General features: G+C 40.1%; 1 protein-coding gene across 8 annotated transcripts in view; it reads left to right on the top strand.

The window, feature by feature from the left end:
- Positions 1 to 26,644, top strand: part of EHBP1 (EH domain binding protein 1) — a 222,703-nt gene that overhangs the window by 78,394 nt on the left and 117,665 nt on the right. For all 8 annotated transcript variants that reach the window (XM_026080724.1, XM_026080728.1, XM_026080727.1 and 5 more), the window contains 4 exons: positions 5,248 to 5,429; positions 8,967 to 9,106; positions 15,988 to 16,110; positions 25,553 to 25,805. In XM_026080724.1, coding sequence (XP_025936509.1) covers positions 5,248 to 5,429; positions 8,967 to 9,106; positions 15,988 to 16,110; positions 25,553 to 25,805 — 698 coding nt within the window. The remainder of the gene's footprint in view (positions 1 to 5,247; positions 5,430 to 8,966; positions 9,107 to 15,987; positions 16,111 to 25,552; positions 25,806 to 26,644) is intronic.

Here is a 26,644-nt window from a genome sequence, read left to right as displayed (position 1 = left end):
CATTTTTGGGGATGAAGATGGTCAAAACTCATTGTTTCTTCTGACAAAATAGCACCATCCAGTTAGGAAACTTGTTATCCTCCGTGTTTAGCTCTTTCCTGCATAATGTTTGTACAGTGCTTATGCATCACTAAGATATTCCTGCCGGCAAGAGAATTACTGTTTACTACTAAGTAAGAAAGAAATGCAATACTTTTTGATCTAGTTTCTGCTGAATGAAAGCATTTTATTGTTTTCACACTCTGTGTATACAGAGAGCAGGACAGTTGTATTTCGGGGACTGAGGAGTGCAGTGCAGGGGCTGAAGGTGTGTGTATGAAAGATGAGTTCAGGTGTTAAGAGGTAAAATATGTTCTGCTGGTTTCCACAGAATATAAGAATAGGTCCTGTGGGGAAAAACTGGCAAATGTTTTGATTCTGCGTACCTCTAGAAGTGAGGTCAGTTCAACAGAAAATACAAATCTGTTTCTTACTCGTTTGCTTGTTCTGGTATTAATCTTGTAGAAGACTTGATATCAGGAAGTTGCTAATTACAGGACACCAGATGATTAAAAATATGTTTTTGGGGAAAGAAGGCTGCATTAAATTTCCATCATTCCGTTACTTGGGTTTCCTTTAAACTAAAGGTCCAAGGTCAGACCTTTCGCGTGGAAGTGTCCATCGATTGACTTGCTGGATTGGGAAGGAGTTGGGTACTGCTTAATAGTGCAATGGGATTGTCACCTGTGATCGTCTCCCCAGTAAAAATATGTTGTTCGCTTTACAAATGCGGTACCAATTATCTAGTTTTAGTTGCTTTGTCCGAATATTTTATTTTCTTTGCCATGAAACGTCTGCTTTAGGAGAGAACGAGAGGGACGATTGCTAGCATCAAAAACGCGCAGCAGCTTCTAGGTGGAAAAGACTGGTGTTTGGTGGCCTTTCCTCGCTTTCCTTGTAGCGAGGGAGCTGCCTGCGTGGCTCCTTTAAGCTACGCAGGTCTCTTACCGTGGACGAGGGAGACTTGCAATGTGGTAACTTTTGCAGTAACCAGCCAGTGCGCATTCCCAGACACATTAGTATGTTTGAGCCGGAGGATAACCTACAGTAATGTTAAAGCCCAAATGATTCTAGGTTATCTTCTATCTCTCCTTGATACTCAGGTATCGCAGCTGCTTTTGTTGGCTTAACGCATTGTCTGTCTTAAAGAGTGAGGAAGGAGTTTCCAAATTATTCTATTTTTAACAAGATGAATTTCATGGGGATAATTGGTGGCATGAATTTGGTCACCCCTCCCAGGGATGGTTCTTCTGGTGTGATTTCAGAGTTGACGTTTCCCCACACCCTTTCACAAAGGCTGATGTGCCAACTCCGGCCGTCACATGTGTGGGAAATACCTGGAGGGTTGGTCGAGTCTTGCATGTTTTAAACTTTGAGAATCGTTCCATAGTTAAAATGAGAAAAGCTGAGCAATTTAAATATTTGTGTCACAATTCCTGCTTTATTTGCTCTAACGCCCCGTGTGCTCATAGGAGACCAAAGTAACACCAGATCGGATTTTTACTATTACGTGGATGTTACGGATTTTATATCTTACCAAACTGTGCTTCTGTTTGAAATAACTCATCCCAGGCTGCTGCTGAAGGTGTTGCCGAGTATCCTGCTCGTAGGCGTTTCTCTTGGATTAGGTTTTTCTCTGCTGATTTAAGAATTATTTATTCTTCTGCAAAAAATTTCTCTGTGGTTGTGGGGTATCTCATGTTGTGTTATAGGATGTATTTTTTTTGAAAAGTGTTACACACTTTGTGAGAAATGCTTATTAATGCGTTGTGACATTTAAAGACAATTTTTTAGAAGTTGGTTGTAGGTCAGAGTAGGAAGTGTAATCCATAGTGAAATCAGCCAGGGATCTAAGTGCCTTGAGAATATCCTTTTCAGCAGCAGAAAGGAAGTTTTCTCCCTGTACTTGTATAGCTAAGAAGCTATAAGGTCAAGCTTATATAGCTTTAAAGGGGAAATCAGATTGCCAAAGGGATGTAAAGGTCTCTTATTTCTTTTGATCAGAAGTTCTAACACACTTTTTATTTTTCTGGGAGAGCAGAAGGACATACTTACTTAAGCTCATATGTTAAGAAAAACAAAACTTGAAAGATCAGAGGCCGTCTGTTTTTTGTTTTTTTGTTTTTTTTTTAATGAGATAAATTTACAAATGTGGAGTCTTACAACTGGACTCTGAAAAATCTTCTGTCTTTGGCACCCAAGAGGATTAGAAAATGACTTGCTTTCTTGGGAAGAGTGAACCCGATTGCCAGGTATGTCTCATCCTTCACAGCAGCTCAAGAGCTTTAGGACTGGGAGAATCCCCTTGCCCGTGGCTGGCTGCTGCCCGTTTCCCCGGCGCGGGACCACCTGCGCACACGTCTCTGCTCCCCGCACCAGCCAGCACAAGCAGTTGTCCTGAAGGATCGCTGATGGTCGTCCTCGCTGGGGCACCTTGCATCTTCCTCCTTCATGGCTCTTATTGGCCACATCTGATCCAGATCACCTGCAGCTGCAGATGGCGAGAAGACGATTTACCCAACAAATAACCCCAAAACGTAATTCCGAGTCATTCTCAAATTCTCCCAAGTTGATTTCCAGCTTTTTGAAGGCTGCGAGGGGAATGCTCTGCCCTTGCCTTCAGTTCAGACTCACCAGTGAACTGATCGCTGGGTTGGTTCAGCTTGTTTGCTTTGACTTTTTCAGTAATATCCCCTTGATAAAGACAACTTGTATTTCAGGCATGTTATTCGATAAGTGTGTTTATAAGAAGAGAAAGTTGGTCTCCCCGCAGCGTACCCCCACCCCCTTTTTTTGGCTCACCAAGGCTTATTTGTGTCCATATGCCCCCTGCCAGGGCACTCCCGCTGGGTAGCTAGGCGTGCAAATAATCTAGTCCTTCATTAAGCTGGGGCGTTCACAACTGCTGGGAGCTGCTGGTCGTAGTCGCCCTGAGAAGCATCCACCTGAAGGGTGACGTCACCTGGCTGGCGAGCCATTTCTCCAGGAGGCTCCTAGCAAGTGGCCACGTTTCATGCCTTGGTCCACCTGGGAGTCATTTCTCCCAGGCTGTAGATACACCTTAGCTTTGGTTTTGTGCTTTAGCTGATGAAGGGGAGTGAGGATGTGACAAGACACATGCGCCATTATAAAAGGAACAAAGCAAAGCAATTTTTTTTAAGGAAACATATTGCATAATTTGGAAATAATGAACTAATGAAGAGTTCTCCTGCATATTTACATTATGTTCCGAACTGTTATCTCAGTAAGAAAAACTGTGACACCATACTATATATTTTAAACCCATTAAAGCATTTTAAAACCCTTGGTTTTTGTCTGCAAGCACGAGCTTATCCTAACTGATTCAAAGCAGAATCTAGTCCAAAGTACGACAACTGTTTCCTGGTTGCTACAGCCCACGAGCAGAATATTTTCCTTTGGTCTGACTCTAAGTGAGGACATAATTCAAGTTATTTTGTAATTTCTGTTTGCTCCTTTTCTGGTTGACATGCACATGCACCAGGACTGACAGGTAGTTTTTACCGTGGCAGTTGTACTTAGGACAATATTTGCACACCACCCAGTATGTGCCAGTTTTCTCTAAAGAGACTCAGCAAAGAACTTGATGAGGTTTAACCAACTTCCTTTGTATTCATCTTGACCACTGTTTTCATACCGTAGTGTGAAAACTGAAAATTTCCCATTAGGAAACAAGTTGCTCTAAAGTTACAAACTGCTTACCTGGATTTACCTAGAGAATGTGCAGAAAAGAAGGGCCGTCTCTCACACTGCTTTCAAAACAGGGGCTGCAGTAAATCTGCCGTTCTGCGTAATGGCTTGTAATATTTAACTATTCTGAAGATACAGGCCAATAACAGATTATTGTTGTTCATATCTGTGTAATAATTGAAACTCCCCCATCGTACTTCCCATTTTGCACATTGTCAGAACCTTGGACCTTAATCTTACTCCTTGATTGACAGTCGTGGCCAGGGGAAGAGCACTTGTATTGTTTGCGATAGTCACATCTGTTCAACTTGATTCTGCTAAGAGTATTTGCATATTCTTAAGTCTTTCTTCTGAGAGGGCCTAAATCCTTCTCAAGTGTTTGATGCATTTTCGAAATTCATTCATAAGGTATCTACATGCACTAATAGTTCTGTATAATATTGCGGTGCATAATCTGACAGATAAGGCTAGTTTTTTAAACAAGGTATTCTTTGGGGATGACATATTACATTCTGACTTATTCTACTGGGCGGAAATGTCAAGTACTTTGAAAAAGGATGCTTGAATGTTTTGATTGAATTAGTATTCCTTATTCAACACAAATTGTCAACTGCAATAAAATGTAGTCTTATTGTGAGAACATCTTTAAAAAGAGTTAACAGCAGGGCTTTCTTGTTTTATTTTTGTTACTAGAGCTTTATTACATACAATTATTCCTTTGCTACTTATGCTGATATTAGACACAACCGAGTAGATTCTTAGACGCATTTTAGATTAATTTATGTCTGAATTACTAAACTGTGAGCAACACCTTTATCTTGAAATACAATTTAGGCTTTTATCTTTCTCTTATCTTGCTTTTAATTTTTCTGTTCCTGCACTGTTTTTATCAGTATTTTTGGAAGCATTGTCAACCTTAATTTTCAGAAACCTGTGACTCATGATAGTACATGTACAACCCTAGTGAGAAGTAACCTTGCTTTGAAAAATATTCAAGCGTTATAGTTGAGTACTGAACACTGATAGTGGCTCAAAATAGTAACTTGATGTCCTGATAGCATTTTGTATAGAAATGTATGTATTATTCAAACTCGTATCATATGTGTGTTGGATAAAGACCTGGTCCAGTTCTCTAAGGGAGTAACTGAGATATATTCCCATTTGCTTAAATGGATACCTGCAGTGGATGCTACTATGAGATGATACAAGCCTTAATGACTAAGGGTCTGATATGAAAGACCACTGATCACAGTTAAAAACCTCTTTCTCCATTGGACCACGACGGTCTTCAAAGGGCCGTCGTTAGTGGTGGGTCTAGTTTTAGAGCTGGCTTTCTGTCTCTAGAGAGGATCATAGCAATCCATTTGGGCTGCACAGTTGGAAGAAGAACGATGCAGATTTAATAAATGTGGGGGTTTTGTTTGTTTTATGAACATATGGGTTTTATTGTAACAGCCCTCTGCACCTTTTACATTAGTTTTGTTTTTCATCTACTTTCAGGAATCTCCTTCTGGACGCAGAAAAGCGCTTGCCACCAGCAGCATCAACATGAAGCAATATGCGAGCCCCATGCCTACACAGACAGATGTCAAGTTAAAATTCAAGCCTTTGTCCAAAAAAGTGGTATCTGCCACGCTACAGTTCTCTTTATCTTGTATTTTCCTGAGGGAAGGAAAAGCCACGTAAGTGGTTTTTGTTTTTTTTTCTAACCAGATAGCCTGCTTTGTGTTGCTTTTCAAAGAATTCTTTGGGTAAAGAGCTCTTTGGGTGTAGAATGGTGGAATCTGAGAGTATCCTTCAGCATACCTATCATTCCTGCCATACTTAGTTTCTTAGTCTGAGCAGAAGTCGTGTCTCTCTCCGATTATAGTCTTGTGTTTTTCAGAGACAAATAGTTGTCCTCTGTCATTACGGACGTCTTAAATAAGAGCAGATTAAAAAAATCTACAGGTCTGAAAGCAACAGAAGTGTAATTTTGTGTGTGTGTGTGTGTGTGTGTGTGTGTGTACGTTCATCAAACAATACCCTTAGCAGAGTGCAAGAGAAATGTAGGAACGAGCATGCCTTTTTCTCTTCCACAAAGAGCCGAAGGCAGTTGCAGAGGGAGAGGGGGTGGAGTCAGAGGTAAGAGTGTTGGCTGATCACAAGAACGTCCTGTGCAGAGGGTTCACTTGTGCTCCGATTGCCGCTCCCCCTGCTCACTCACCTGGTTCTGTCCCTCCCTTCAACTGCCTCTGGAGTGCAGAGGATACAAATGATTTTTCCAGATCCTGTAACCTCTCACAATTTCTGTTGGATTCAGGATGTCAGATGTTGGCCCATCCTTTCTTTTTCTTCCTGTCTGTCTCTACATATTGAGTATGGGAATGTAAGGATGGAAGAAGAAGAAGAGGGAGATGGAGAAACTATTGCTCTAGTGGTTCTTTTGCCTTTTTCTTTTATTTCTTTTCCCCCCTGCATGCTAACAGTCTACTTGTAGTTCTTGTTGTTCGAGTGCACTTGCAGACACTGCCCTCGTTACAGAAGGCGCTTTAGTGCCCCAGAACTGTTACGCGAACAGCGTTCCAGACTTTGTCATGTTATGGCACTCATTTTGACACAAAGACTTTTTTTTGACTGCCTGTTTTGATATCTACAAATGCATTAAAAACACCTGCTGTTTCCCTTCTCAGATTAACCCACTGGGAGCTACATTTTGAGCTACTATATAAGAATGATATTTTTAAGTATTGCATTTTTAGGTATGGTTTAACATGGTGTAGCAGCTGGAAATGAGAAGAAAAAGTCAGTATCCAAAAACCTGTTAACTTTTGGGGAACCACCAACATCCGTGAACTATGAACAGTAAATAGCTGCACTATTAGGCGATGCTTTCTGAGGCTGTAATTTGTAAAAGTTCGTCCTTGTAGGACAGCATATACTTTCTTCTGGAGGAAATCGATCTGATTCAAAGATATACTCTCAGTTAAAAGTAGGCCTTTAATACTGCCCTGAACCAGGAATTGAAACAAAAGTTGGTGTTTGTGAAAGCACTATTTTGTTATATATATAACTTTGGGGAGGTTGAGTGTGTCCTACTGGTCAAAACAAAAGTGAGAATTCAGGTGTCAAATATGTGAACAAAATGCAGTGTGAGGAAAACATTAGCTAGGTCAAGGCTGATTTATATCTCTTCCAAACCACTGTAGCTCTATAAAGTGAGACTCAATGTTATTTTATGTCTTTATTGCAGTCTATTGCCTTGCAGTACCAAAAATCATCTTATTTCTTTGTGAATGTCTAAACCGGAGAAAGATTATGTTACACAGAGGACAGTAAAAAGAAACAGTACTTCTGAGATCTTTTTATTTCTAAACTTTACATGAAGAAGTTACATGCAAAAATCTCGGTATTCATTACTGCCAGCTCTTTGTCTCCAGAGCATTAGTGAGCTGTCCTAGCTATGCAGTTATAACATGTTGCATTTGACTCTCCTAATGCTACATTTTTTCCTGTGGTTAAAGAGTTGATTTAATCTATTGATTTTCAAAACAGGATGATGAACCCTTGAGGATATAGCATGAAAGGAGAGGTCTTTGCGACTTCCCAATAGTTACTTATTCTATATTTATTATTAATAGTTCTTAAGTATATTATAAATCACTTGCTCCTCTCAAACAACTGTAGGTTCTGTGGTGCTGATTATTTTGAACTCAGAGTGGGAAACGATTGCTGCAAAGAATTTCTGGTTTTAACAGTATGTTAAATCACTGAGATTAATTCCCATGTTTTAAGTGTTTCTGTGTTTCTGTGCAGATTTGAGGTATGGTTTGTATGGCATTTTTATTCTTATAAATAATATCTTTAAAATAATTTGTCTAGCTCTCTTGGCATTATTAGGCACAAAATCTACACATCCAGTTTTATTGTGATCAGCTTCAAAGTAGATTGAATATTTTATGCCACAATGTGTTTAGTTTCTAGTTGTAGATGAGTTGTTATATGAAATAAACTATTTCTATGCTTCTGTAAAATCACAGAATCATAGAATAATTCAGGTTGGAGGGGAGCTCCCGAGGCATCCAGTCCAAACTCCTGTTCAAAGTGGAGTCAGCTACAAGATCAGACCAGGTTACTCAGGACTTTGCAAGACCGAGCTGGGTCTTGCAAAACCCCCAAGAATGGAGATCTCAGGACCAATCTGAGCAACCCCTCCCACTGCTTGTTGGTGACTGTCCTCACGGTGAAAAACCTTTCCTTAAATCAAAACCAAAAGGTTCTGATGTGTATGTCCGCTGTCTCTCATCCTCCCACCACTGACTTCTCAATAACCTCCTCGTAGGGGCTGGCAGGCTGCCGTGAGGCTTTCTCTTCTCCAGACACAGCAAGTGCATCTCCTTCAGCCTCTCTTTGTACGTCCAGTGCTCCAGTCCTGACCATCTTGGTGGCCCTCTGCTGAACTTGCTCCAGTTTATCAATGTCTTTAATGTATTGGGGAACCCACCACTGGACAAAGTACCCTAGATACAGTCCAACGAGCACCAAGTGAAAGGGGGTAATGACTTCCCATAATCTACTGGCTGTGCTGTTGGCCTCTGTTGGCTGCCAGGGCACACTGCCAGTTCATGTTCAGCTTGCTCTCTACCAAGCCCCCAGGTCCTTTTCAGCAGAGCTGCTCCCCAACCAGTCAGTCTCCAGTCGGTATTGTTGCAAGAGGGTAACAAATATTTGGTTAATCGCAATAAAACTATTGAAACGGTTTTAAAATAGAGGAGGTAACACCACTCTTGCTTTGAGAATGACATCATGTACTTCAGAAATGTTGTTTTTTATGGAACTAACATATAACCTTCATTTCTCTGAATATTAACCTGTAGCCATGTTTTCAGCAAGCTTATGTTAGATATGAAAGATAAAAGTCATATAAAAGATACCTATATGTGAAAGATACAGTCACAGAAGAATTGAAATAGTCCATTGAAATGCAATGTTTTAATGCAAGGCAGCACTGTTTTTACCTTTTAGATTTTTGTTAATAGAAAGCATTCCATTCAGAAATTAATATACATGAGTGTTTTTATTTTCTTCTTTCACCACTTTCAAGATGAGATCCAAGATGAGAGACCTCTATGAAGAAAAGAAAGCATAAAAATATTTAAAAGATCTTTAAGAATGCAGTAGTATCAAACATGGTATTAACAGATGGATTTGTAATGCCTGGTTTGAAATTTGTTATTTAGGGATGAAGATATGCAAAGCCTGGCTAGTTTGATGAGTATGAAACAAGCTGATATTGGAAATCTAGATGATTTTGAGGAGGACAATGAAGAAGATGAAGAAAACAGAGTGAATCAAGAGGAAAAGGCTGCAAAGATTACAGGTTGGTTTTGCCATTTGGGAGATAATAGTTACCTTTGCTAATTACCAGCTATATTCAATGGATTTTATCCTTACACTATATTTGTACTATGAAATAAATAAATTTAAAAAAAATGATAACTTGATGGAAGAGGGACCCCTAACTTAGCAAACTTGAATTTTCCTGAAGTAAAGAGGATTGATTTTTTTGGGGGTCCTGTTTTCAGGAGGGAGTATGTTAGGTAGGTAGCATTCTAGGGAAGCAAAAATCCAGTGTGAACAGAGGAGTAAAAAGACAGAGGGTCAATGAGCAAGAAAGAAAGAGATGAGCTAAGTGAAAGATTAAAGAGTGTTTGGGAGAATAACTGAGAAATCAGTGGTGCCATCAGTGGATGTGGAGGTTTTACTCAATGACATGGTAATTTCAGGCAGCATCCTTCTTCCTTTTGGTTGGGGACTGTCTCGTTGAAGTAAAATCATGAGACTGTTAGAGGACTTTAACTGAATTTGATAGTCAGGGTGTTTCGAGTGAGATGGTATAACCACATTTGAATTGTTTGCTGACAAGAAAAACTTAGTGTGTTCAGGATAACTGAACTAATTGCTGTAAGTCAGATCAAGATGTGATGATGTTAAGTTGTTGGCAGAGATCATTATGTACTACTGTTTGAGATAAGTTCTGTAGGAGTTCTTAGTATAAGAGAAGAATTAGAAAGGACAATCTTTTGGTGCCATCCTTCATGCCTGCCAGTGATCTTTAAAAATGGCTGTCTAAATAAGGTGGGGAAAAGCATCTGAAGCAAAGAAATAAACTGTCAAATCTGTGAAGATCCTGAGGAACATTGGTTCGGTTATTTGAAACATCGCTTGCATCGCTTCTTTTTTAGCTTTCATTGCCACTGAAAGGTTCAGCCTGAAGCAGTTATTAGTTGTATTTAGTGCTGTGAAGGGATGCAAATATACTTGTTTCCTCCATGCTTTCCATTTTCAATCAAATGTTTTATACCCTGACCAAATCTCTACTTATGTTGTATGTCTCTGGGATAGTGCAGATTGGAAAGTCCAGAATGAAATATTTGAGAGACGGAAGTAACGTATTCATGGTGAAGAAGTGGAGAAATACCAGACTGGTCACCTGGAGATCACTCTGCAAGGTCTTTCTCTGTTCTCCTGGAAAAACCAGAAGAATTTAGGTGCATGTTCAAAACAGCAGTCAAAAACTAACATATTTACCTAGGGCGTCCTATAGTCACAGAGCAGAGAAGGGCGCGTAAAGGAGAGGCTATGTAAAGTCTTCATAAACTATTGTGCAGATGTATTTTATTGAGATATGCCTAGATACTGCTTTGAGGACTGCTACAGAAAACCCATACGCAGTAGGACAATAGAGGAAAACCAGCAGATCTTGCTCCTCAATTTTATTGCTTTTCCCGTGTTCAGCAGCTAAACGAGCCAACGTAAGATTCTTGACCAAGCAGAAAGCTGTTGTAGATTCATCTTTTCTGTCCACTATCCTTTGTCTAAGCAGTGGACATCCCTGGAGGTGGATGGGGAATGGTGAGCTGTCTGACGTGGGCTCAGAGGCTCTTTCTCCTCATACGCACACATGCTACATGTGTCGCACTGAGTGCAGCATGAGGTCCTAGCTTGCTTTTACAGGCATTCCAACTGTTATAAAGCCAAAAGGGTCTGTTCTAACCAAACATTGCAATAATCACTTGAAAGACAGCAGTAATTCATTGGAACTACAGTATCTACTCATTGTTCAGCCTGTTCTGATACTGTTTTCTAATGAGACGAGATGGGTTTGGGTTTTTTTTTGGTAGTTGTATTATTAAGGGAACCTGTGGGGGAAAGGCCAGCCTCAGAGATTTTTTTTTTCTTCTTGTGTTGGCTGCAACAACTGAGTTGCTTCATTGGCCTAGCTAACTCTTCTCGAGTTAGACAACAAGCAGCATGGGAGGGATGATGATTGAGAATGAGCGCGTGTAGTTTCCCAAGCAAATGAGAGAGCATAAAACAAGGGCAGTAAGTAAACATGAATAAGTAAAACATAAAGGATCTGTTTCAACATCTGTTCAAGCAAATGTAAAGACGTCTCTTGATTTCATTGGCAGTTGGAGTGACTCCTATAATAAGTATAATGAATGGTAAAAACTAATGAAATGCAAGGAAAAAAGCTGAAGAACCAAGGAGAGGGGGGCAGAAAAAAGGCAGAAAAAAAATAAGAAATATAAATGGGGGAAAGGGAACAAAACTGATGTGGTGAAGTATTATTTTTTTAATTTCTTTAAAACGTAATTGTGCTCACAGGATCCCATGAAGTTAATTGAGGAAGTTACATAATGCCTTTTGAAAGCTTGCTGCTCCCAACATTTTCTCATCTGCTACCTTGCGAGGGAGGGTGGTGGCAGACGGGCAGGCTGGAATGCTTTCACTGACTCAGAGTGCCCTGGGGCAAGCCACTTCCCTCTGCGGCCTGCTTTCCCAGCTGTAAAATGGGGAGACTGCCTATAACTACTTCACAGGAATGATGGGAGGATTACTCAGTTAATGTTTGCAAGCAAGCTTTGAAAAAGTAAAGTACAAGTGGTAAAGCAGTAAGGATTATCATCTTACTTTGGACTGAAGGTCTTGTCCCGGGAACTGCCTCTGTTGGGTGACCTGACGACTGAACCATTGCCCGTCTGAAGCAGGGGCTACAGAAGGTGCTGCAAACATTTATCGCAGACACTGTTCCTTTTGCAGTGTGCAAAAATTAATAAATTTTTTTTAAATTGGGCCCAAAGTGTTATAGTTTGATAGATGAATAAATATATCCACCAGTGGGAGAACAGGAGAGACCTGCTGAAGAGGGCTCTAGGTGGTGCAGGTGAGTTAGGAAACCCTGCTTTTCTCCTCCATGCTCTTCCCTGATGTGTTGCATAACCGGGGGTAAGGATCTGTGCCTCTGTTTCTTCAGCTATATAAAATCAGTGAAGCAATACTCACCTACTTCAGAAGCACTGTGGGTATTGGAGCGGTCAACACGGGAGCTGTTGCCATAAAGCTGACCTTAAGATGAGACTGAAAGAGGTTTTCTATTCAAAACACCATTTCGTTTAAAAAAAATCTTTCTGCCTCCATCTCTGACTCTTTCCCCTTCCTCCGCAATATTTGTTGTTTACATTTTTCAAATACAAAAGCTGTATCTCCATCTAACTATTCTGTTCTGTGTGAACATGACAATAATATGTTTGTAGTCATAATCTACAATGTTTCAAATTTTTGGCTTCTATATCATTAAAAAAGATGGGTTTAAACCTCCCAGAATTGTGCTGTCCTTAGTCTTCAGTTGAAGACGAGACATTCCAACATCCCTGAAGAAATTTGGCTCGTAATTCACAAACAAGATAGTAATACACACTGTGTTTCCCTTAATGTTTTAATTGGTACCCAGAGGCTCATGCTGTAGTTAGTAGCGTGCCTCCTGCCCTGTGCACGGGAGCAGAGTGACTCCACGGGGGCGTCACATGGACTCAGCCATGCGCCCATGTGCTGCCGATCCCATGTGCTGCCGATCACGGGAGCCTGGATTCCAGTGTATTTCGTGAGCAGGCTGCTGGCAAGCAGCATATTTAACTCATTTTTTGCCATTTGAAGAACCATATCCCTCGTGCAAACTTCTGATACCCTTATTCTTTTGTTTTTTTTCAGCAGTACCAAGCTGCTTAAAAAAGAGAAAGAGAAGAAGGAAAAAAAAAAAACAACAGTGATTTATACAACATACTTGTAGAACACGCTAATATACGTTTGTAGATAATGAGATATATAAAAGATAATATAGGGCATAAATCTCCAACCTACCATTTCCACACTCCAAAATATGACATAAACCATTTAGTATTGAAATGAGAAACATTGTAGTGCATATGGGTGTTTAGGTTGGCAGATGGGACTGGGTGATTCAGACCACATCAAAGAATCCCTCTTTTTAAAGCTCTGAGTTTAATTTGTTATTTTCTGACAATAAAGACTGAATTGTAATTGTTTTTTTTTTTTCACATGCTGCAATAATAAATTGTAAATCTTGTCAGCATCTCACCCTGTTTTTAACTAGTAATTTGTTTGTACTACTGTTTTATAAGGTCAACTCTGTTTTATTTGAGTACAGCAAGGTATTTGCCATTGTGTATTTTGAGTCTTAAAAACTCTCAAAAGACAGTATTATATTGTTCAGATCTCTCAGGTTTATATATGATTTTATACTGAGTAAGCTGAGAGGTTTTGGCAGGAGGTTGATGTTACTTTTTAAGACGAGTCTTGTTTGTTGGAGCTAAAAATGAGGAAGTGAGAACAGTGAAATTAACTTTCTGTAGATAGCTATAAATTTAATCACAGCTGAGTAGATTTTGCTTTAAGATCAAGAATGCTTAAGGGAAGGGGTGAAGAGGAATTCTGCTATGGCTGTGCCATCTTCAGAATAGACCAGGTGCCGTCATTTGACTGGGAAATGTGCAGATGGGCAAATTTGCACAAGAGTTTAAATTTGGGGAAGAAGATTTTAACTACAAGCCTGAGCTACTTTCAAGTTCTGGACTTGGTCTTTGGCTTCAGGTTCTGCACGTTGTCTGCGAAGGCAGGGAGTTAAGGGGTGTCAGCCAGGGAAGCGTTGCCCTGTGCAAAAGGATGAGCATTAGGACGTTCAGGGCAGCGACGGGCACCGGCACAGATTGGTACAGTTTTCAGTCTGATATCTTGCTCCTTATAATTAGTTCATAGCATTAAGATTACTGTCTGAGATTCAGTGACAAACGTTTGCTTTCCCAAACAAAATCTATGTGAGAAAAGGTTAAGTACAAAACAGCCACTAGCTAAAAATGCATTGCAAATGCGATCTACTGTGTACACAAGAAATTAAAGGAAATCCAAGCATGACTGGCACGAAAATGTACAGCAAAGGCATCTAAATAGCTTTAACTTCACTGGCGACACCAGAAGACATCATCCATTTATTTCTTTGGAAAAAAACAAGAGATGAAAAAGCCTGGTGGGAGGGGCACAAGTATGCGGCCGGAAGGAGCCCTTCTCTTGCCGAGGGTTTCTCCTCCTGGTCTGTCAGTGCAAGGACGGGCAGCTCTGTCCCTTGCTCGCAGCACTGCTGCCTGAGGTCTTTCGGGGCGGCCCCAGGCTCAGTCCCCATTGCTACAGAAATTGTGTTTGTCAGCTGCTGTGGGTAGGACTCCTTTAAGGGGGATCAGAAAGGAATTTCTCCCCTTGGGGCAGAGGTGACTAAGACCTAGCTCATCTTTCTTTCTTTCTTTCTTTTCTTCCAGAGTTATGGTGGTACCGTCATCTTAATTAGAATTAAACATTAGGATTAATATATTTTAGAAACTATTAGTTCATGGCAATTTGTAACTCTCCACTATGGATAGAAGGTGAAATAGGATTGTAGCAAACAGAGGTGTTACTGCCTTAAAATTACAGTAGCAAATTGAACCAGTATGTTTTCTTTATGCATGCTCATAGTACATTAGTGGTCGTGTCATTTAGAACCATTATACAAATTCAGCTTGTTATAGGTCAAATTTGAATGGAGACTGATCCTAAATGTTAAGTAATTGAAATGTGTGTGTATATATAAAATACATATGTGTGTATGTATTAGTTTTCTGTAGCCTTAAGGGTTTGGGAGGGAAGTAAGTTTTTCTGGAGCTACTTTGTTTTGATTAACAATGGTTTAAAATTGAGGTTTTCTTCATGAGTCAGAAAACTCTTTTAATTAAATTATATCCAGTATATCCAAGTTTTGAACTGGTGTGTATGCTTACCTTCATAAAACTAATTGCTGCTGCTGACACCAGGAACCCAGCAAGGTTTTGTTTTATGTACAGTAACTGGGTTTATTGTCCAATTATCACTGAAGAATTCTACACAGATGCTTTAGTGTAATTATACATAGTGTAGTAAGGGCTCTTTCTAAATGTAATCTTTTAATTAACAATAAGTGTCTTCTCTTTCCCTCTCTCTCTTTTTCTAGTAACAGCATTCTTCCCGCCTCTGTTTCATTAAATGTCCTTACTTTACGTTTGTCTTGACTGGCTTCTATTTACAGAAATTGTAAACCAGTTGAATGCTCTGAGCAGCTTAGATGAAGATCAAGATGACTGCGTAAAGCAAGCAAATATGCCTTCAGCTAAATCAGCCAGTTCCTCTGAAGGTCTATGAGCTTTCCTCCTTTCTTTCTGTTTCTGATTGTCTGTATTTACTGTGACCTGTTACCTTTTGACTCCTGCTTGTATTCAGCTGTCAGCTTTATCTCTGTGCTTCCACCCAGCATGGCTCTCAGTAATTTGTAGTGCATCCAACAGGTAACAACATGATAGAGAAAGAGACTATCTCCTCTGCAGCTGCATTGTCATCTGATAATGAATGAGAAAGAAAAAGAAATTACAAAAAAATAAAAACCCCAACCCTAAAACATTAGTTGTGCAGTCAATAATACTTGACCTTTCTAACTTGACAGTATGTCCCTTCTTTGATTTTACATGCATGTTACATCAAAAAATTAAAAATTCCTGTTGATACTTAACATGTATATGAACAATTGAGAATAAATTGTTGTACTTAGCTTTTAGATGCTCTGCAATATTTAAGAAAGATAGGTCTAGAAGGCTTTCTTGGTAGTCATTTCTGTTACGTAACATCTGATCAGCAAATAGAAGTTTCATTCATTCCACTTTTTTTTTCTCCTGTTTGCGAATGCTGGTGTGCTACTAAATGCATTAGTTTAGTTGTACAGTTGGTGTCACTCCCTGCTGCAGTGTTTTGAGGGGCTATTGATATGCATTTTTTAAGTTTGAAATATGTTAGATGCACAGTTTGTATCTATACTGACACAATATTCCAACTTGTTTCTAGAACTTATCAATAAACTTAATTTTCTGGATGAAGAGGAGCAAGACCTGGCCAACTCTAGTACAAATCCTTTTGATGATCCTGACACAGCAGAATTAAATCCATTTGGAGACCCTGATGTAGAAGGTAATGGATTTGTTTTACAGAATTCATTATTAATTTCAAGTGCTTAATGAAGCATGAAAAGTTTTTGTAGAGTTACAAAACAAAAATTTTTTTTGATTAACAAAAATTATTGCATGTAGTACTGAGGTAACAATATCAGTGATCACAGTTGCCACTGGAAAATGAATTTATTCTTTGGGTCACATCCTTATGTGTATTTGTTCTAGGGACTGCTTGCTACCAGTTGAGCTAGAGACTTTTAAACCTATCAGGTGTGTTAATATTACATAGCTGATATAGTGCACAAGTGGTGTAAAAGGGCAAAGCAAACCATCAAGCCCCTCTGTTCCATGTGAGCACTGGTTTAGGTCAAAACTTCCTTCCTTCACTGCAGTTTTCACTGCATCACAGCTATTCTTGGTTTAGGTTAGCACTAATCTCCATTATTATTATTTAATGGTATCTCTTTTATTCTTCCTTTTTCACTTTTATGGCTTCCTCACATAAGCCTTCTGGCATCAAACTTTGCACCACGTGGTAGGTCTTAATCCCCTTTTCAGATGGCCTTGCCTGTTCTTGTTCTGTTTCGGTGAGAAATTCAACCCATCTAAGCGTTCCACCTGATGGGACTTCATCCATAAGGCAACCAGGGGAGGGATCTATGCTCTCCTCAACGCTGTGTCCAGATATGCAGATTTCCATTGGTTGCCATAAAAAAAAAAAAAAAAAAAAAGAGAGAAACATGACTTTCTGATTTTGCAGCTGCTCAGAGTGCCAGTCCGTAGTTAATCCTCTAGTTAGGGAGCTGTACTCAGCCTTTCCTGTTCAAAGCTCTGAGACTTTTCTCCCAATAGAAAATACCAAGGAATGTCTGCCATCTTTGACCAAACTCCAAGAATCACTCTGTAAAGGCAGTAGAAAAGAACTACACCAGGCAGGAACAGCCTAGAGTACAGCATTTCTAATGCCAGGTCTCATGAGGATTCATTTTTGATCTGTAGTTTCCACTTCAAGTTACTCTCTTTCTCTGGACAAGCTGAAAGTTTACTCGCAACATGGCTTTTCTGTCTTCTGAGTTAACAGAGGTCAATGTGGATGGTGATCTAAATGCTGTAATACTTTGTCTCTTGTGTCATCTCACAGCCTGTATTGCTCAAACGAGGATATTACACTGTCTTCTATATTTGGCCACTGAAGCTGTAGAAATCTTCTGTCCCAGGCCCTGTTCCCCCCTATAAAGATTGTCAGGTTTTTCTAGAGCTGTGGAAGTGAGTTGTTTCAGCTTTGTGGATACCAATATATAGGGTTTATGTTTTGGTGTCCAGATCTTTGGCTTTCTTTCCTGTCTATTCCTCAGCTATAAATTCTCTTAGGATCAGAGAAGGAAGCAGAGTTATCAGGGAAATAAAATACCTATTCACCCACGCAGTCTTCTGTGCAACACTTGCTCTAGGAGGCTCACCCCATACTCCATTTGCCTCCCTTGCAGAAAGAATTGCTCCCTTCTCCCTAGAGAGAGCTGTCCAGGTCCCCTGCTACCTAAACTGCTGTCTTCTAAACACAGCTTTTCCTTCCTTTTCAGAGAGAACCTGCTCTGGTAGAAAGCAGCAGCCCTTCCTACCACAGAATATAGGGACCATAGGTTCCCTCTCATCTCAGGCATAGGGAGTAGTAAAGCAGTTGTTTATTAGTGCCCGAGTAAATTCATGCTTCGTGTCGAGCTTCAGCCTGCTTACGTTCCCAAAAGACTCCCGACAGGTGTTTGGGTCACAGTTTCGCAGTCAGTTCTGGTCCCTTGATGGTGGCTTCCACCCTTTACTGCCATCTACCATCACAGTCTGGGACACTTCTCCATTCCTCTGGAGCTGTTCTGCGTACTTGGACAGGCTCAAGGCTTAGACTATTGGGTCCCCAAAGAAGGCCCGTGGCTCTGAGCTGTTGGGTGTGAGTACCCAGTATTCTTCCCACACATTGTTGCCATTGTGCAGTTGTCAACATGCAACAACATTAGTGATTTCTGTAAACAGGGTGTCACTAGATTCTTCCTACTGTGTCAGAAGATTTTTTTTATTTGGGAGGGATGGAGCCTTTGTCAGATTCTTGTGATAACAGTGTGTCTTCCTTGAAGCCCTGAGCAGTGAAAGATCTGAGGCATTTCAAGCTGTCAGACCAAGAGTGGGACATCTGGTGTGGCATTTTTAAAGCTTTTACTTCATGATTAGTGGCTCCCCAGGGATTGCTCTAGTCACCCCAGACACCTGCGAGAAGCACTGGCTCTTTCACTCCAGAGCTGTCTCTGGCCTAGATTCAGCACTGGTTGTGTTCATCCACCCTTGCATGGCCTTCTTGTTGTGTGCCTTCCCTCCAGTCCACTTCCTTCACAGGAAGTTGAGAAAAAACACAGTGCCAAGAGGAATTAGATCAAGACAGTTCTGGTCCACTGCTCAGGGATTTCTTCAGCAACAGCAGGAATTTCCTAGGTAGGCCCGTGGCTAATTGGACCAATCTCTCTACACGGGGTGCACCTAGACCTTACTGTTTGTGGGAGATTTCCCCTTGTTTTGGTCTGCGTTTTGAAGCTGAAGAATGTTGCAGCTGTTCTTGCTCTGCAGCCCTACCGCAGAAGGCTGCCCTGTTTGTTTCCCCTTTGGCCACAGGTATATTCCCTTGTGGCTTCCAACATTTCCTTTTCTTCTACTCTAAGACCCCAGTTCTCAGTGGAACTTTTATTTATTGCTGATGTCCCTTTTTAGGAAGGTCTTTGAGTCAGTGCCCACTTGTTTGCTTTTGCATCCTTCAGTGAATGTGACCTTTTTGGTGGCTATCCCATGAGCTTCAGAGCATGACAGAGGTTCAAGAGTTTAACGCAGACTTTCTCCTTCAGGCTGTAAGAGTCACGTTACCTGTTTCGCTTGTCTTGTTAACTACTTAAAAGAAAAGATTACTCTTTTATGCATGCAGGGTGTTTGCCTTACCTTTTTATCAGGACAAGGCAAAAACTTGAGACTTTCTGTCAGAGTTTGGAGGATCTCTGTAGCATTTGTAACTTAACTTCCCCAAGACATGCAGAGCAGCCACCTGGAGTCTCCTTTCTCACCTACTTTGCCATCAGAGACTACAAGGCACAATGCACCAGTCACTTGGAGAGAAAGGAGGGTTTCTTGCCAGTAGATGTTTGTTGTCTTGTTTCCAAAACAGATATTTCTTGTACCTGTTCACAACCCAGGTACTTTCCCTCTACCTTTCTAATCCCATAATTACCTAACCCTGGAAATCTGGAGGGGCGAGTAAGTAAAGGTGAGAGGGCTCCCACCACTCATGTGCACGCTGTGGGTGCAGTGCATGGTGAAGGGTGGTGAGCAAGCCATCTCCGGAGGCTGCTGGGGTTTGAAAGTCCTCAGTGTAATTTATTATGCACAGGGGAGTGAATGTGAATATGAAGATCTCAGACAATCTTCAGCTATGGAAAAGAAACCTTTCAATCTGCCTCTTGACCAATATGTCAAATTGAGGCCTATTTTCTCTGTATCTAGTAGGTCAGCTAGACATCAGAAATCTAATAATCTGCAAAATCAAAAATAATCTGGTCAAACAACGTATCTGTACAGCTTTAGTACAATAGTAGGCAATATGTAGCTGACTATACAAAGACTGCCTTTTTGATTGTCTTTTGATCACATTACAACAGTACGCTAAAACCAGTTAATTTTTGTGCAAAATATTTTACATATGAAAGTCAGTTTATATAACAAACGCAAATAGAAAACCACAAAACACTGTCAGTGCTCCAGATATGCCCCAGATATTTTTTAATTAGATAGGGAATGCTAATTTGAAGTCACGTATGAGCATTACAAGTTTCCTGCAACACATGTGAGACAGGAGGTAATTATTTTCTGTCACTGCCTCCTTCTTTCATTTAATACAGCGTTTATTTTTACCAGTGTGTTTCTTTATCTTGTGCGCAGACTTCTGGGCTCACCATAGCATGTGTTACTTTGCAAATGAAAACAGTGCTACTATATAGTTCCAGACGGACAGATCTAAAACCAGAAGCCTTCTTGGATAGTCACAGCACAAGGACCCATATGAAGGAGAAAAGATTACTCAGTCCCTTCTCTTTATATTTCTTGTGGAAATGTAATGTATTGCTGGTAGGAGTGTTAATAAAAGTAAAAGAAAATTGTCACTGGTTTATAATGATGCCAGTCATCATGCTTTCTAGAAGTCCTGGGAATTACACTGCTCACGTCACCTTCGTGTCTGTGCGTCTGCCAGTGGGGCAGTAAATGGCATAACTAAATATCTATCACATGTGGCTTGTTCTTTCATCCCTTGCCGGGGGAAGGTTGTGCGTGTAATGTTTTGGTGGGGTTTTAGTCTGTTTTTAAGGGGTATGTCACAATGTGTTTATGTTACAAAAGGCAAGTGGGTTGAAGGGCAGGGTGATTTTTGGAGATCCTCTGGGTGCTAGCACGGTGATTGTGCAGATAGGCAGCGCAAGTCGGAGTGATGACTATCGCAAGCTGCCTTTATCGGTGGAGTTGGAGCAAGTCGGGTTTCCAGAATTTGGCACAAGAGCAGATGGTGCTTCTGCTGTAGTAATACTTCTACCTCTTCTCTTGTCACTCCTACCCCTGTGGCTTTATTACTTAACCATACAAAATCATCCTGTGTTTGACCCGTGCAGTGCCAAATTGCAAATAAGTAGCTAATGTCATTTTTTTTGTCTGTGTAAAGAACTGTAATTAAAAAAAAACATTAGTTCAGGTAGAGACAGGATTCCTGTGCTTTCAGTTGTGAATAATGATCTGGGGGAAGCCGGGGAAGCAGTGTTGAGTCCTCAGTGTGAAACCAACCTGAAGCAGGGATTCAGCCCTTTTTAAACTGTTGGATGCTCAGGCCCCCCAAATGCAATACCCAACCTCATTAGCTCCTTTTGCGAATATGAGCATCTTTGCTACAGAGAAGGTAAAAGTGGCTGCAGCTTTAAAAGCAGTGTTGTTGAGTCACTGTCCTAGCAATTTAATTTGTTTCAGAGAGGCTTACAAAGTAATGACCAACACTTGACATAAAAGTTAATCCTGAAGGGTGCTGGGGACCCCATGGGAGATATCCTGGTTGGGCACAGGAGAGTGAGTACAGGCTCTGCCCCTTTCCCTGGTTTTGAGGATCACCCGTGTGGAGGGTGGGTACCTTCCCTTCTGCGGGGGCCTCGAAGGAAGCAGAGAAAAAACAGACTGGCATCTCGAATGGCCACCGTGACAGCAGGAGAAGAGGACGAGGAGCACAGTTAAGTGGGTTCTTGCCACTGGCTGCAAATTCCTGAACCTGTCTGTAAAACTGTCAAAGTGGCTTGAAAATGGTATTTTTAGAACATCCTTTAATTTTTGTTTATGTGTAAAATTAAATGAAATCTCTAATAATATGCCAAAGGCCCTTTAGCGCTGGCCTGCAATGCTCTGTGGGTAAGGCCAAGACTGTAGCTGCTGTTGAGCCAACAAGTGAGAGGAAGAGTTTTGTCCTAGTTAGGGTTACGGCATTTGATCCATAGTGTCGAAATAGAAAGAATTGCAAAAACCGTTTGCGTTGGCCCTTAAAATTTATGAGATTTAAACAGATATTTAACTCTTTGTTTACTGGACACGCTTAAAAGCAGATTAAAAATAAAAGCTTACAGTGTAGTTTTAAGAGACATCCTTGAATGTTTTTAATTTCAGAAATATTACTGACATTCTTAGTAGTCATAAGTCCTCCCTTTTAAGCCTAAAGCATAGATTGGTTGCTTGTTCGGATATTTCTTGGAATACTTTTTGTGAATGATCAGCAAGTTTTGGGTAGATATGATAATGTGTATTTATCAATAGATTCATGTGTAGGTGCAGTGATCCATCTTTTCGTATTGAGTTGCAGAAGCAGATATTGATAGTTATGTGCTATCTTAACAAAATATTTTAAAAATTGAATTGAACTAATTTTAAAAAAGGAAGAGGTTTTGGTTAAAATGTGTTGTCCATAACTAACGCCATTTAAACAATTCATCAGTCATCTTTCTGTGTGTCATTAGGTTACCTCTGCTTCTTACACGCAGCTCGTTTTTGAGGGCTGACTTCAAAAGCATTTCTGCTTGACCTAATTCATCAAATCATTAAATATGTGGGCAACGAGTGAGTAGTATCCCTGACTATAGTAGGCTTCAGATCAGATGTTCCTAGACAGCCAGGGTGGGATTTGTCTCACTGGATTTTAGACTTTAGCAATATAAACATATACTTCTAAGCTAATTGTCTAGAACCTCTTTTTACTAGGTAGAGAGAAATGGGAGACACGTTTTAGCTGAATGTAGCTCTCTAACAGAGGTCAAATGAGCTGCTCCTAGAAGCTGGTCTTTTTTCTCTCCTTTGACTCTAAAGGAGTCTGGACAGTTAGCTCAGCTCTAGCTCTCTGCACTGAGGACATCTCAGGGCAAGCAAGGTGAAGCTTCTGCTTGTGACCACCTGCGTTGGAGACTACTGCGATATAAGTAAACCAATATAGGTTTCCAATATAGGACCTCTTCTGTTTTAGCTTAAAATAAATGAAAAATTGCATTAAAAATGTTGGGCTCTGCTCTGGTGTGTTTCTTCTATAACACTGCCAAAGGATTCTTACTTGACTCAATTATATTTCTGATTTTAAGAGTTTCAGCCTTGGCTGATTTCTTCTCTCTTGTCAGTTTATCTGTAGACCTTCGATATTATTTTATTGTGGCTTTCTCAGTCTTTAAATACAAGCAGGTTTTTGATTACTTAACAACATCTTTCTTATCAAGGTGCAGGCATATGAACAAACCACCACGGTGTGAATGAGGGTGTGAGCTAAGTATGCATCGCCTACTGTGCAGTGGTATACCTGTGTCTATACCCTTGCTCCCAGGGTAAATGCCCAGTAGCATATTCCCCTTTTATTAAGGGATAAGCACGTTGTATTTACTCTGGGGTAGGAGCAAGAACACATGCTGCAGCCGATGTGCTGTAAATACATGCCCTGATTTATCCTGCAGTAGTTTGTTTATGTGTGCCCGTCTGCTAAGGCACAGCCGAAGTGTTTCGTTACAGTGTTGAGGCAAGGCTTAATCAGTTTACAGAGAGCTTCTTTTTTAGGTTTAGCTAAGACTATTACCGCAACCCTGATTATTAGGTTTTTACTATGTTAATCACAAGGATTTAGATTAGTTGTTCTTTTTATGGTATGTTTTGACAATGTAAAGACTGAATATTAAGCATAGTAATAGCTTTTTTGTGTGATTTCTCTTTACCTTCCTTTCATCCCATTTCAGTGCAGTGCCTCGTTTACACTTATTTCACTCTCCTTTTTGATTGCGGTTTTTGACTTCAAACAGTGTTAACTGCATTCTGACACTGAAGTTTAGTGTAACAACTTATGATATGCATAAGAGAGAGGTGTAAATACTGTATGTGTTGCTTCTTTAATACTAGGTTGCATCAGGTTGCTGAAGGAGTAAGAAAGTGCAAACCTCACCTGGAATTAAAGGAACTTTTAATGTAATTTTCTGAATAATCACTGTAGGGAGATGCCACGGATACAAGCACTGTGCATAGTCATAAATGCGTCTGCCAGTTAGAACCTGTAGTATTCTTTGGCAAAGAACAATTTTATTTTGTTTCACCCTGTTGAGCTCACCATCAATCCCAAAGGAGTGATTTACCTCCCAAGTGTCCACACTGTGTTTAAGGAAGACTTTGATTATTTTATTCCTTTATTCCAGTCAGTCCCTTTTTGCTTCTAACTTTCTTACCGTAGAGAAAAAATCCATCAGTTCAGAAATAGACCCTTAGAAAGAGTACAAAAGAGAATATGTTGACAGAGTCTTTGCAGTTCAGATGTGAAGAAGAAACGAACTAGAGCTCCACGGTCCTGCCTCAAATGAAATCCTTCTGGTCCCTGGTAGCTCTCGGTTGTTTGCTGAAGGACGAAGGTCTTCCCTGCTCCGAGACCTTGCCCTGGGGCAGGGACTGGGGACTAGTCCGCGGCACAGCAGAGGAAAGCTGCTCCTTGAGGCTCTGCACCATCTTCCTGCTCAACCGCGAGGGGCTCCTGTGCAAACCATAGATTACAGTAGCTCACACGACCTGTGGTTGGGCTTTCCATCACCTTGACTTTGCTAATACCCTGGAGACAGGGTAAACTGGAACTTTACCTGTAGAGAATATCTACATTTTCTGTCGGTTCACCAGGGTTAGCAGCTAAGTGCCCCATGCATCCCGGCTCAAGCGACGGTAGTGCTGTTTCTTTCACTGCTCCTTCCATTTCTGGGTTGTTTGACTAGACGTTTTGTCGTCCCAAATATTTGTTTAGTGACAAACACACTTGGAACTCCGTCTTTTCTTTTTTATAGTGCCATGCTACAAATAACATTTAATGTTTTTTCTTTAGAGCTAAAAGGTATGTTTTGTTCAATCTAATAACCATAAATCTGGAAAAAAAATCACTTTTCATTAAAAAGAATGTGGGAGTGGTTATTGAAAATTAACTTTTAATAACACTAATTAAAGTTGTTATTTGCATAGATTTTAAAAGCACATCAGATCAAATATTGAACGGTGCTTCTGGTCATTTGCTGCTGTAGGAAGTGTAAGAATAGTCGTCTTAAGTGTCATTGTGAAAAATGTTATATTGTGGTATGGAGATTTGTATTGTTCACTATCTAGTAACCATTTGCTTTTCTGTAATGCTCTTTCTGTAGCATCTGTCTACAGAACTGCATGGAGCTCCAGGTTGCTAATAACTTTCTGTTGTGCAGCTCAAATAATAGATGAGTAATTTGATTATCTGTCTCTTTAGGGTTAATTTAAATTCATTTTTACTGGGAAACTATGTATTGTTACCAAGAGCAGTTAACAGCGAAAATATGTGTGTTTTGAAATGTAATTACTGATCACACCTAATAACTGATTTCAGTTCAGTCGTTTTAAGAAATGAAAAGAGCACCTACTTGCTATCATCATTTTTTAATATCCAGTAAAAGTCATTTTATTATAAAATATAGGATATCTTTTTTCTTTATTAAAAGTTCAAATAAATAATTAAGGACATTTTGTTAGGATACAAATTGGCTAATAGGTTGGAAAAATGTTTTAAAATCTGTTGCAATACCGTTGATATGACGAATAAGAGGACTGATAACTAATATGGTTGAAAGAGCTTTGGTAAGTGAGAAAATTAAACCTATTCAATATACCCTAGATGAAATGACCTCCTTTTGAAAGGACTGTTTTTGAATAAACAAGGTAATGCTGTAAATATATAAAGCATGAAAATTCATTTGAGGCCAGGACTTTATGTATTGGGAATTATGAAGCAAACCTTTTCCTAAACCCTTAAAACATAAAGACCTGATAAAATGGTTTCAAACTTTTTCTAAGTTAAATTCGTTTACTGATTTTTTTTTGTTACTTGGTAGAACCAGATGCTGAAATAGCTTCATCTTCAAAGCCAGAAGAAGGTTTCTATGCTGACAGTTACAATCCCTTTAAAGATGACGATGCCCCAGAGTACTTGAACCCATTTGATGAGCCAGATCCTGAGCCCGAAACATTTGTAACCATAAGAGATTCTCCTCCACAACCTGCAAAAAGGAAAAACGTCAGACCAGTGGATATGAGCAAATACCTCTATGCAGATACCTCCAAAGCTGAAGAGGAAGAGCTGGATGAGTAAGTATGATTCTTGATCTTTCAGCAATCTTGGAAGCATTAGTAGGATCCCTGGCTTAATCTTGAGGTGTATTGGGTTCAACCACGGTGATCCTTAATCACCTCCTCAGGACAGACTGATCTGCAGCTTAGCCACAGAAAGTCCCATACCCCCAAGTCATGCTGTTCAGCTGTACAGCTGAGTGTGATCAGCTAGGAAACTTTTCTTTGCCTCGTTGATAGCAAATTACTTGACAGGGAACAAGTCTGTGTTCCTTTTTGACACTTTGTGCCCTGCAGTTGCAAATGAGCTAAAAAGGAAGGTGCAACAGAGCTTGGTCCTTCCTGTCTTTTTGTCATTATTTCTTACCACATAAAATAATAAATTCTGTTAATGAGAATGGAAGGTCTTTTTAGATGGGTGCAGTATGTATAAAGGAAGAGCTTTGTGCAGTCTGCTTAGCACATTTTTGGGAGTCTCATAAAACTGCATCTCCATATGAGAAAGATAACACCATATATACTTTCTAAAGTTGTTTCTTTTATCCTAACCACACGTTAAACTTTTATAAACCAGCCTTGTATTATATACAGTATACAGTATACACTGCCTTGTATTATATACTGTATATATATATTTTATATATATATATAATATACAGTATAAACTGCCTTGTATTATAGTAAAGGAGCCCAACAAGGAGTGAGAGCTTTTTGCAATAGCTGTGCAGCTTGAGAGGTTTGAAGGTATATACTTACTGCTTGTTCGTGGTTATTAGTCAGCAACCACACCACTGCTGAGACAGTTTATGGTTATTACACATGAGCAATTTTATAGACAACAACTGTAATTAACTTTT

This window comes from Apteryx rowi, unplaced genomic scaffold, assembly GCF_003343035.1.
Source record: "Apteryx rowi isolate R43461 unplaced genomic scaffold, aptRow1 scaffold_53, whole genome shotgun sequence".
Classification (NCBI taxonomy): Eukaryota; Metazoa; Chordata; class Aves; order Apterygiformes; family Apterygidae; genus Apteryx; species Apteryx rowi.
This window is presented reverse-complemented; position numbering and strand designations above follow the sequence as displayed.